This window comes from Cetorhinus maximus, chromosome 11, assembly GCF_964194155.1.
Source record: "Cetorhinus maximus chromosome 11, sCetMax3.hap1.1, whole genome shotgun sequence".
NCBI classification, from domain to species: Eukaryota; Metazoa; Chordata; class Chondrichthyes; order Lamniformes; family Cetorhinidae; genus Cetorhinus; species Cetorhinus maximus.
This window is the reverse complement of record NC_135889.1, coordinates 1,927,326-1,940,315: the sequence shown is the minus strand read 5'-3', so window position 1 is coordinate 1,940,315 and position 12,990 is coordinate 1,927,326. Positions and strand designations below refer to the sequence as shown.

Sequence of the window (12,990 nt, the reverse complement as noted above, 5' to 3'; positions counted from 1 at the left end):
GTAAGGCACTGTTGCTACAGACTGAAACACCCAGGAGTGGAATTGGAGCTGTAAGGCACTGTTGCTACAGACTGAAACACCCAGGAGTGGAATTGGAGCTGTAAGGCACTGTTGCTACAGACTGAAACATCTAGGGCTGGAATCAGAGCTGTAAGTTATTGTTGCTACAGACTGAAACATCCAGGACTGGAATCGGGGCTGTAAGGCACTGTTGCTGCAGACTGAAACATCCAGTGACCAATCAGTGACCACTAAGCTTCACGGCCACACTTTCTCCCCCGTCGGCCTGTCTCGGAGTGAGTGGGTGGAGGCGCTGAGGAATTAACCTCCGCCCGCGATCGGCTCCCATCTGCATTTTCATGTGGGCAGGACAATTAACCCACCCCCCTCCCCCGCCTGCATCGCTGGCGGTAGTGCTGACAGCGACCTGAGTGGTAGGGTGGAGGAGGGAGAGCAGCCTTGGTGCGCATTCCGTGCATGTGCGAGACAGAGCATTTCCCTCTCTCTGAACCACGGAGCCACCTCAGGGAGTCTGAAGCGCTTTTTAAAAACATTAATGAGGACAGTGAAAATTTAAAAATCACGTTCCTTCTAGTGACTCTGTCACATAAACTGGGCCATGCTTTTCATTCAAAAATGCAGTTTTCAGTTCATGTTTATTTGCTTTTGGAAACCTCATATTGGTCATGGATGAGGCTTCCTAAAAAATGTAAAGGCCGCTTGTCCTTTTCGCCTGCCCGTTGATTGGAACTTTGGACGGGCAGCGTATATTGATTTTATTCATCTTGTTAAGGGCCTTAATGGGCCTTTCAATTATCAGCGAACGAAATATTGTGCAAGTGCATGGTGAGTATGGGACGCACGCCCGACATCATCGCGCAACATATTATGCTCGGGGGAGTCAGGCACGCTCCCACATGCCGAACGTTAAATTTTGACCCATGTCTCTAATTTTACGTGTTAAATTTGAGAATTCACCACTTTATTCCATTGCAGTTCATCACAAATAATTTAGAACGTTACCAAAATAATTTGGAGCCTGGATCATATTGATTATGAAAGGGGAAATTGACTCACATTGTACCTTACAAAACAAATTTCAACACCCAGTGATACTTTTGGACACAAAGTTAACAACTGGTGAGAGTTTGAAGGCAATGAAGGGAGTGAAGTCTGTGCAGTGATTGTGGTCAGGTTACCGCATTGTTCTGTAATGAGTGCGAATGTTTTGTGTGCTCTGATGTATATAAACCTTGAATAGAAGCAGAGAGGAGGCAGAGAGAAGAACAGGATCCAAGTGTCCTTCACCCTGTCTATCCAGGCAAAATGAAAATCATCCTCTTCATGTTTGCTACAGCCCAGATCCTCTCCTGTTCTGGTAAATATTGGAATGTGCTAAGGAATGGTTTCGTTGAGCAGTTTGTTGTTCTGATCATTGGGTGTTAACCCAAATGGCCCATCGTCAATGATGTCGTCACCCTTGAAACTCTTTGCTTTTAAATTCAGGAATTCCATGTGCAAGTTCTACATTTTCACAGATTGGGATTGTGATCGAAGCTACAATTGCAAAAGTGAATGAAGAATTCACGATGAACAACCTCTTGGCTAAAGTGAAGTGTGAAGTGACAAGGGTAAGTGGCACCAAGTCCAATTCATTCCCTTTTGTCCCTTTCATCGTAATGAATGTCATGAATTCTTTCTTTTGTGTAGGCAGGGGTTTTACTGTGGAAATCATATTTACTGCCAAGTGATATAAAATAACAATTCGTAACACTTTTGAGCAGTATTTTTATGATGGACCAATTTATTATATTTTATTGAAAGCAAATCATTTCTGTCCACCTGAATTACTTCCTCTTGTCACCATTTTTTGGCCATTGCTTCAACATGAATGATTAACCTTGAAATTCCTTTTGTAAACATTATAATGGGATCTCCCTATGCAAACACCTGCTGACCTGCTGTGAGGCTGCAGTTTGACTCCAGGAGGTGGTAGGAACAGGCTCCGGTCACTAGACACTGCTGAAGAGCAATTCTCAGTTTGTTCAAATCCAGCTCCCACCATCATCACAACCAAAATAAAATACTGCAGCTGCTGCAAAGCTGAAATAAAAGCCAAAGCTACTGGAATTACTCAGCAGGTCAGAGAGCTCCTGTGGAGAGAGGAACAGAATCAATGTGTCAGGTCGCAGACCGTTTACTCCATTGTGTTGGTTTGCTGGTTTGCTAATTTTTCAAACTTTTAATTTTTTTGTTTATGATTTTTAAATTCAGATATTTCTAACTGGCCAATTTGCAGTCTGTCTGACTCCAGTCCCAGTCGGTGTCCCCAGCCTGATCCCAGAGGCTGGACAATTCAGTTAGTAACAACTGCAGCTTTTATTTGATTCACACAACTTGGGGAAAGATGGATTTGCTCCTTTTATCTCACTGACATATTTTAGTGAAATCCGGTTGGGTTAAAAACCCGAGCCTTTTGTTTAATTAGTACCTTTTAGCAGAGTTGTATTTTATTTCTTCATTTTATTTAATAAATGTAATGGGATTTCCATTTGACTGAAACTAGGGTTAGTTGATCTATCGATACATTGGTACATATGACCAATCCCATTGCCTTTCAATCAACGTTGCTTTTATTTCGTTAATATATTTGTTGGGGAATAACTCTGTTCCCTTCACTCCCTGACATCTTCTTTACAGGATATCCACAAATATATTATTCTAATTCTTGTGTTAGCCAATCAACTTTTGTTCATTGACCTTAGGCCTTCCTGTGTCATCATTTTTTTTAAGTCATGCTTTTTATGTTAGGATTGAAAGGTGAGACTGCCCAAGTTGACATTTAGCCTCAGTCTGTGAGCTTTCCAATCTAACGTCTCGCCGTCAGTAGCGAGTTCGGTGCAGACTGAGGCATGAGCTTTGCTTGTGTTGTCTCAGCTCTTTGCTTTCCATCGAGGGAAGAGAAGGGGCCAATAGCTCTTCAGATGCATTGTGGTTGAATCCCAGTTTCCGAAAGGTAATCAATCACTTATAAAGAGATTGTCACTGGGGAATTACATTGTGGCCCCAACTTCCACCCGCTGTACAACAGGTATATCTGCTACAGGTAGGCGCAGTGTACTTTGGTTGTACATTTGCCCTTTGTGATCCACAGTGGGGTCAAACAGGCTTGTGTTCAGGTGCTACTGAGTTCTCAGCAGAGTGTTGCTCTACACCCGAAGATGCTGCATTAATATTCCAGGCTGAGGAACACCTGCAGCGGCAACTGAACAGACTCTCTCACACCTGTACAGAGTTTGGTTTGACCATCAGCATCGGGAAGATAAATGTCATGGGCCAGGATGTTGTCACACCGCCAGCTATCAGCGTTGACAATGTGAGGCTGGAGGTTGTTGCTAGCTTCACATAGCTCGGCTCCACAATCACCAGCAATCTGTCACTCGATGCTGAAAGCAGCACACACACACACACACACACACACACACAGCGCAAAAGCTGCGGCTGTTCTGCCCAAGCTGAGTAAGAGAGTGTGGAACAAGAGCAGCCTGACCAAGAACACCAAACTATGAGTCTACCGGGCCTGCGTCCTCAGTGCACTTTTCTGCAATGGTGAAACCTGGGCAACACGTACTAGGCAGGAGCAAAGGCTGAGCAGTTTACACCTTTGCTGTCTCAGGCATCTCTTGGCAGGACAAGGTCACCAGCTCAGTGGTCGTGGAGTGTGCAAATTCCATCAGCCTACTCATTGCTAAGCCAAGGATTCCTACGCTGGATCAGCCATATTTATTGGATGGCTGATGACCATATAGACCTTCTGTACAGTGAACTGGCCAGTGGCTCATAACCGTCTGGGCATCCATACCTCCGCTAAAAGGTAACCTATGAGTGAGACAGTCGCTGACGGCCGTGACGGTCTGGAGGCTGACTATTTGGAGGGTGTTGGAAAAAGCCAATAGAAATGAAGAACTCCGCTGGCTGAGAAGAGGGCCCAGAGAAAACAGAGGCCAGTGAATCGGGCACCTTCTCAGCCCACTGTCTTCCTTCACAGAGATCACCATGCCAGAGTGGGGATCCTGAAATGGAAGGCTGCCAAAGATACACTCAGAACAACTGTTAGGATTTCTATTTGTTTTATTCATTAAACAGGATGTGGGCTTCGCTGGCTGGACCAGCATTTATTGCCCATCCCTAGTTGCCCCTTGAGAAGGTGGTGGTGAGCTGCCTTCTTGAGCCGCTGCAGTCCATGTGGTGTAGGTACATCCACAGTGCTGTTAGGGAGGGAGTTCCAGGATTTTGACCCAGCGACAGTGAAGGAACTGCGATATATTTCCAAGTCAGGATGGTGAGTGGGTTGGAGGGGAACTTCCAGGTGGTGGTGTTCCCATCTATCTGCTGACCTTGTCCTTCTAGATGGTAGTGGCTGTGGGTTTGGATCTATTTGGATAGTGATCCCAGTTGTTCCATCTGTTACTGTGTCACATTAAAGGGGGTTGGTAGAACCCACAGTGCAGTGATTCCCACTGCTTGATCAATGTTAGTTCACTTATATTGTCTTAGCAATGCTGCAGTGTTGCTCAGCACCGTCTAGTCCGTGTCTGTGAAACATCATTCTTTTGGCTTGTGCTGCTTTCTGTGGCTGAATTCGCATGTTGCAATATTATTGTTTGGAAAAAGTCACACATTTTGTTCTGTTTGAAGGTTTAGGTTTTATTGGGGTTTCTTTGTAATCTGTGTGTAATGTTATGGTGCTCTAGTATATTTTGCTGTCCACTATTTTATGTTGAATTTACATCATGGTCTTTGGGAACAACAGGATAAAGTATTTCAACACCATTCACGCCTTGAATTCCTGTGTTTGTTTAAAATTCACTCATGGGGTGTTGGCATCTCTGGGAGGTCCAGTATTTATTGTTCATTCCTAATTACACTTGAGAAGGTTCCCGTGAATCACTTTCCTGAATTGCTGCACTCTGTGTGGCCAGTCTACTGCAATAGTGCTGCCAGAAAGGGGATTCAGGATTTCAAATCAGCTGGGTCATTCCAAATAAAACAATCATCCATATTTTTCAGGGTCTGAAGTCACATGTAGAGTAGGCTAGGTAAGGGCAGCAGATTGCCTTGCTAAAAGATACTAGAGACTCATATGACAGTCGATTCATGGTCACTATTACTGATCCTAGATGTTCCTTCCAGGTTTTTAAAATTATCTGCATTTTAAATTCCCTGCGGCGAGATTTGATTTCATGTCTGCATCTGCATCATAGATTAGTTCGAGCTGAGATGGATTTGGCCCCATCATATCTGTGCACATTCTCTGTAAGAGCAATTCACCTAGTTCCACTGCCCCACCCTTTTACCATAACCCTGCAATTGTATTCTCTTCAGATAATTATCCAATTTCTTTTCTAAATCCACAATTGGCCTCCTCCACACTTTCAGGCAGTGCATTCCTAATTCCTCACTGCAAAAAGGCTTCTCCTCCTGTCGACTTCTGTTCTTTAGCCAATCATCTTAAAGCTGTGGCCTCTGGTTCTCGATCCTCCCACCAGCGGGAACAGTTCCTCCCTACCTACTCTGCCCAGAAACCTCATGATTATGTATGCCTCTATAAAATCTCCTCACAATCTATTCTTTATGGGCATGTGAGTTAGGAGCAGGAGTAGGCTACTCGGCCCCTCGAGCCTGCTCTGCCATTCAATAAGATCATGGCTGGTCTGATTGTAACTTCAACCCCACATTCCCGCCAACCCCCGATAACCTTTCACCCCCTTGTTAATCAAGAACCTATCCACCTCTGCCTTAAAAATATTCAAAGATTCTGCTTCCACCGTCTTTTGAGGAAAAGAGTTCCACAGACTCTCAACCCTCTGAGAGAAAAAAATTCTCCTCATCTCTGTCTGAAATGGGCGACCATTTATTTTGAAACAGTGACCCCTAGTTCTAGATTCTCCCACAAGAGGAAACATCCTCTCCACATCCACCTTGTCAAGACCCCTCAGGATCTTACATGTTTCAATCAAGTCGCCTCTTAGTCTTCTAAATTCCAGTGGATACGAGACTAACCTGCCCAACCTCTCCTCATAAGACACTCCACCCATTCCTGGTATTAGCCTAATAACCCTTCTCTCAATTGCTCCTAACACATTTACATCTTCCCTTAAATAAGGAGACCAGTACTGTACACAATATTCCAGATGCGGTCTCACCAGTGCCCTGTATAACTGAAGCATAACATCCCTATTTTTGTATTCAATTCCCCTCACAATAAACAATAACATTCTATTAGCTTTCCTAATTACCTGTTGTACGTGTATACTAACCTTTTGTGATTCATGCACTCAGACACCCAGATCCCTCTGAATCTCAGAGCTCTGCAATCTCTCACCATTTAGATAATAAGCTTCTGTTTTAATCTTCCTACGAAAATGAAGGATTTCACATTTGTCCACATTATACTCCATTTGCCAGATCTTTGCCCACTCACTTAACCTATCTATGTCACTTTGTAGCCTCCTTATGTCCTCTTCACAATTTACTTTCCTACCTCTCTTTATGTCATCAGCAAATTTAGTAACCATTCCTTCAGTCCCTTCATCCAAGTCATCAATATAAATCGTAAAAGGTTGAAGCCCTGTAGCACAACACTCGTCACATCCTGCCAACCAGAGAAAGACCCATTTATGCCAACTCTCTGCTTCCTGTTAACCTGCCAAACTTCCGTCCATGCCAATATGTTACCCCCTACACCATGAGCTTTTATTTTCCGCAATAACTTTTGATGTGGCACCTTATCAAATGCCTTCTGGAAATCTAAGCACAGTACATCCACTGGTTCCCCTTTGTCCACTGCACATGTGATTCCTTCAGAGAACTCCAATTAATTGGTTAAACATGATTTCCCTTTCACAAAACTATGTTGGCTCTGCCCGACTGCACTGGATTTTTCTAAGTGCCCTGTTGTAACATTGTTAATAACAGCTTCTAACATTTCCTTTGAGGAGAACAGCTGTAGCTTCTCCAATCTATCCACATAACTGAAGTTCGTCATCCCTGGAGTCATTCTCTTCAATCTGTGTTGCACTTTCTCTAATGGCTTCACATCTTTTTTAAGGGGTGGTGTGCAGAATTGGGCACAATACTCCAGTTGAGGACAGCCCAGGGTTTTATACAGGTTCATCATAACTTCCTTGTTTTTGTACTCTATACCTCAATTAAGGATCCCGTATGCTTTATTAATTGCTCTCTCAACTTGTCCTGCCACTTTCAATGATGTGTGCACATATACCCCAAGCTCCCTCTGCTCTTGCACCTCTTTTGGAATAATACCTTTTATTTTATATTGCCTCTCCTTTTTCTTCCAACCAAAATGTAAGACTGAACTCTACATTAAATTCCATCTGCCTGTCTGCCCAATTCACCAACTTGTGTATATATGTATATATATATATATACATATATAAATATATATGTGTGTGTATATATATATTATATATATATTATATATATATATATAAACTCTTGAGGTCTATCAATATCCTCCTCACATTTCACAATATTTATAAACTTTGTATCATTTGATTATTAGACCATAAGACATAGGAGCAGAAGTAGGCCATTCGGCCCATCAAGTCTGCTCCATCATTCAATGAGATCTTGGCTGATCTGATAATCCTCAACCCCACTTTCCTGCCTTTTCCCCATAACCCTTGATTCCCTAACTGATTAAAAATCTGTCTATCTCAGCCTTGAATATACTTAACGACCCAGCCTCTACAGCCCTCTGCGGTAAAGAATTCCACAGATTGACTACCCTCTGAGAGAAGAAATTCCTCCTCATCTCTGTCTTGAATGGGCGCCCCCTTACTCTGAGATTATGCCCTCTGGTCCTAGACTCTCCCACAAGAACAAAGAACAAAGAACAAAGAAAAGTACAGCACAGGAACAGGCCCTTCGGCCCTCCAAGCCTGCGCCGATCATATTACCTGTCAACTAAAACATTTTGCACTTCCGGGGTCCGTATCCCTCTATTCCCATCCTATTCATGTATTTGTCAAGCGGCCTCTTAAACGCCACTATCGTACCTGCTTCCACCACCTCCTCTGGCAGCGAATTCCAGACACTCACTACCCTCTGCGTAAAAAACTTGCCCCGCACATCACCTTTATAATTTTCTCCTCTCACCTTAAATCTATGTCCCCTAGTAATTGACTCTTCCACCCTGGGAAAAAGCTTCTGACTACCTACTCTGTCCATGCCACTCATAATTTTCAAAGCTTCTATCAAGTCGCCCCTCAATCTCCGTCGCTGTAGTGAGAACAATCCGAGTTTCTCCAACCTCTCCTCATAGCTAATAACCTCCAGGCCAGGCAGTATCCTGGTAAACCTCCTCTGCACCCTCTCCAATGCCTCCCTATCCTTCTGGTAATGTGGTGACCAGAATTGTACGCAATATTCCAAGTGTGGCCTAACCAAGGTTCTATACAGCTGCAGCATGACTTCCCAGCTTTTATACTCAATACCCCTGCCAATGAAGGCAAGCATGCCATATGCCTTCCTGACTACCTTATCCACCTGCGTTGCCACTTTCAGTGACCTGTGGACCTGTACACCCAGATCCCTCTGCCCGTCAATGCACTTAAGGGTTCTGCCATTTACTGTATAATTCCTGCCTGCATTAGACCTTCCAAATTGCATTACCTTGCATTTGTCTGGATTAAACACCATCTGCCATTTCTCCGCCCAAGTCTCCAACCAATCTATATCCCGTTGTATCCTTTGACAATCCCCTTCACTATCTGCAACTCCTCCAACCTTATTGTCATCTGCAAACTTACTAATTATCCCAGTTACATTTTCCTCCAAATCATTTATGTATACCACAAACAGCAAAGGTCCCAGCACTGATCCCTGTGGAACTCCACTAGTCACAGCTCTCCATTCAGAAAAGCACACTTCCACTGCTACCCTCTGTCTTCTATGACCAATCCAATTCTGCATCCATCTTGTCAGCTCACCTCTGATCCCATGCGACCTTACCTTCTGTACCAGTCTGCCATGAGGGACCTTGCTAAAGGCCTTACTGAAAGCCATGTATATAAAATCCACTGCCCTTCCATCGTCAATCATCTTTGTCACTAACTCGAAAAACATGATCAAGTTAGTGAGACACGACCTCCCCTTCACAAAACCTGCTGCCTCTCATTAATACACCCATTTGCTTCCAAATGGTATTAAATCCTGTCACGAAGAATCTCCTCCAATAATTCCCCTGGCACTGAGGTAAGGCTCATCGGCCTGTAATTTCCTGGATTATCCCTGCTACCCTTCTTAAACAATGGAACAATATTGGCCATTCTCCAGTCCTCTGGGACCTCACCCGTAGCCAGTGAGGATACAAAGATTTCTGTCAAGGCCCCAGCAATCTCCTCCCTTGCCTCCCTCAGTACTCTGGGGTAGATCCCATCTGGCCCTGGGGACTTATCCACCTTAATATTCTTCAAGACACCTAACACCTCCTCTTTTTTGATCTCAACATGATCCAGGCTATCTACACACTCTTCCCTAGACAAATCGACCGCTAAGTCCTTCTCTTTGGTGAATACTGATGAGAAGTATTCATTTAGTATCTCTCCCATTTCTTCTGACTCCACAGACAGATTCCCACCTCTGTCCCTGAGTGGGCCTATCCTTTCCCTGGCTACCCTCTTGCCCTTTACATATGTATAAAAGGCCTTGGGATTTTCCTTAATCCTGGTTGCCAGTGACTTTTCATGACCCCTTTTAGCCCTCCTGACTCCTTGCTTAATTTTCTTCCTACTTTCTTTATATTCTCCACGGGCTTCATCTGTTCCCAGCCTTCTAGCCCTTACAAATGCTTCCCTTTCCTTTTTGGCTAATCTCACAATATCCTTCGTTATCCAAGGTTCCTGAAACTTGCCATGCTTTTCCTTCATCCTAGCAGGAACATGCCGGTCCTGAATTCTTATCAACTAATGTTTGAAAGTCCCCCACATGTCAGTTGTTTATTTGCCCTCAAACATCCGCCTCCAGTCTAGATTTCTCAGTTACTGCCTAATATTGTTATAATTAGCCTTCCCCCAATTAAGCAACTTAACCCGAGGACTCCTGTTATCCTTATCCACCAGTACCTTGAAACTTACTGAATTATGGTCACTTTTCCCGAAATGCTCTCCTACTGAAACTTCGACCACCTAGCCGGGTTCATTCCCTAATACCAGGTCCAGTATTGCCTCTTCCCTAGTTGGACTATCTACATATTGTCTCAGGAAGCCCTCCAGGATGCACCTTACAAATTCTGCACCATCCAAACCCCTAGCATTAAGTGATTCCCAGTCAATATAGAGAAATTTAAAATCACCCACCAAAACAACCCTATTGCTCTTACATCTTTCCAAAATCTGCCTACATAACTGTTCCTCAATCTCCCAAGTGGAAACAAGGGGAAACAACCTCTCAGCATCTACCCTGTCAAGCCCCCTAAGAATCTTACATGTTTCAATAAGGTCGCCTCTTATTCTTCTAAACTCCAATAAGTACAGGCCCAACCTACTCAGCCTCTCCTCATAAGAAAATCCCTCCATACCCGAGCTCAACCTAGTGAACCTTCTCTGGACTGCCTCCAATGCCAGTATATCTTTCCTTAGATAAGGGGACCAAAACTGTTCACTGTATTCTAGGTGTGGTCTGTCTAGTGCCTTGTATAGTTTTAGCAAGACTTCCCTATTTTTATACTCCATTCCCTTTGAAATAAAGACCAACATCCCATTTACCTTCCCTATTACCTGCTGAACTTTTATGTTAGCTTTTGATGATTCATCCACAAGGACTCCCAAATCCATGCAGCTTTCTTCATTCTTTTTCCATTTAAATAATATTCATCTCCGCTATTCTTCCTGCCAAAGTGTATAACCTCACATTTCCCACATTATATCCCGTCTGCCAAGTTTTTGCCCACTCACTTAACCTGTAGGTTCCTTGTGTCATCCTCACCACTTGCCTTCCCACCTATTTTTGTCTCATCCGCAATCTTGGCGATAGTACATTCATTTCCCTCATCCAAGTCATTAATATATATTGGAAATAATTGTGGCCCCAGCACTGATCCCTGTGGCACTCCACTAGTTACAGTTTGCAATCCTGAAAACGCCTCCCTTATCCCAACTCTCTGCTTTCTATTAGTCGATCAATCCTATATCATGCCAGTATACTACCCCCAACACCATGGGCTCTTAACTTATTAAGTAGCCTTATGTGCGGTACCTTATCAAATGCCTTTGGAAATCCAAATATATTACATCTACCTTTATCTATCCTGCTTGTTACCTCCTCAAAGAATTCTAATAAATTTGTCAGCATTATTTCCCCTTCAAGAACCCATGCTGACTTTGCTCTGCTTGATTATATTATGCATTTCTAAATACTCTACTATTACTCCCTTTATAATAGACTCTAACATTTTCCTAATGACGGATGTTAAGCTAACTGGCCTATAGTTACCTGTTTCTTTGTTTCCTTCCCTTTTTGAATAAGGGTGTTACATTGGCATTTTTCCAATCCTCTGAGACTTTTCCAGAATCTAAGGATTCTTGGAAGATTACTACCAGTGCATCCACTATCTCTGTAGTTATTTCCTTTAATATCCTAAGATGCAACCCATCAGGTCCAGGGGACTTATCGGCCTTTAGCCCCATTAGTTTTGCTAGTACGTTTTCTCTAGTGATAGTTATTGTATTTATTTCCTCCCCTCCTTTTGCCCCCTGATTGTTTAGTATTTTTGGAATGCTATTCATGTCTTCTACCTTAACGGCTAATGCAATGTATTTATTCAACTCCTCTGCCATTTCCTGGTTCCCCATTATTATTTCCCCAGCCTCATTCTCTAAGGGGCCTATGTTCACTTTGGCCTCTCTCTTTCTTTTTATATATTTAAACAAGCTCTTACTGTCCATTTTTATATTACTTGCTGGTTTACCTTCAAAGTTTATTTTCTCCCTCTTTATTTCTTTTGATCATCTTTTGTTGGTTTTTAAAACTTTCCCAATCCTCTGGCTTACCACTAATCTTTACCACATTGTATGTTTTTTCTTTCAATTTGACACTTTCCTTAACTTTCTTGGTTAACCATGGTTGGTTTTTCCCCTTCCTAGAATCCTTCTTCCTCACTGGGATATATCATTGTTGTGAGTCATGAACCTTTCTCTTAAATGTCTGCCATTGTTCGTCAGCTGTCTTTTCTGCTAAACTCCTTTCCCAGTCCACTTCAGCAAACTCTGCCCTCATTCCTTTGTAATTACCCTTATTTAAGTTTAGCACAGTTGTTTCTGACCCAAGTTTCTCACTCTCAAACTGAATGCTAAATTCTGCCATGTTATGGTCACTGTTTCCTAGGGGATCTTTCACTCTGGGGTCATTTATTAAACCTGCCTCATTACACATTGCCAGATCCAAAATAGCCTGATCCCTGGTTGGATTCACAACATATCGTTCTAGGAAACTGTCCCAAATACACTCTATCAATTCTTGCTCATGGCTACTTCAGCCAATTTGATTTTCCCAATCTACATGAAGATTAAAGTCACCCATGATTAATTTTTTTTACATCCCTCATTATCTCCTGATTTACTCTGTATCCTACAGTATAGCTACTGTGGGGGCAGGGTCTATAGACTACTTCCACCAGTGTCTTCTTCCCCTTGTTATTTCTTACCTCCACCCATGTGGATTCGACACCTTCCAATCCAAGATCATACTTATTCCATCTCATACGAACAAAGCTACTCGACCACCCTTTCCGACCTACCTGTCATTTCAAAACACCACATACCCCTGAATATTTAGTACCCAGCTTTGATCTCTATGTAACCATGTCTCTGTGATGGCTAGAAGATCATACCCAATAACCTTTATCTGAGCTGTTAATTCATTTATTTTGTTCTAAATACTATGTGCGTTTAAGTAAAGATCCATTAA

At 42.9% G+C, this 12,990-nt stretch overlaps 1 protein-coding gene across 2 annotated transcripts in view; it reads left to right on the top strand.

Annotated features, from left to right (window-relative positions):
- Positions 1-896: 896 nt before the first annotated feature.
- LOC144686234 (uncharacterized) overlaps positions 897-12,990 on the top strand; it is a 70,256-nt gene continuing 58,162 nt past the window's right edge. The window contains exons 1-2 of one of the 2 annotated variants that reach the window (XM_078551325.1): positions 897-1,378; positions 1,507-1,631. In XM_078551325.1, coding sequence (XP_078407451.1) covers positions 1,327-1,378; positions 1,507-1,631 — 177 coding nt within the window. In that variant the 5' untranslated portion in view covers positions 897-1,326. The remainder of the gene's footprint in view (positions 1,379-1,506; positions 1,632-12,990) is intronic. The other variant, XM_078551326.1, reaches the window with a different exon arrangement.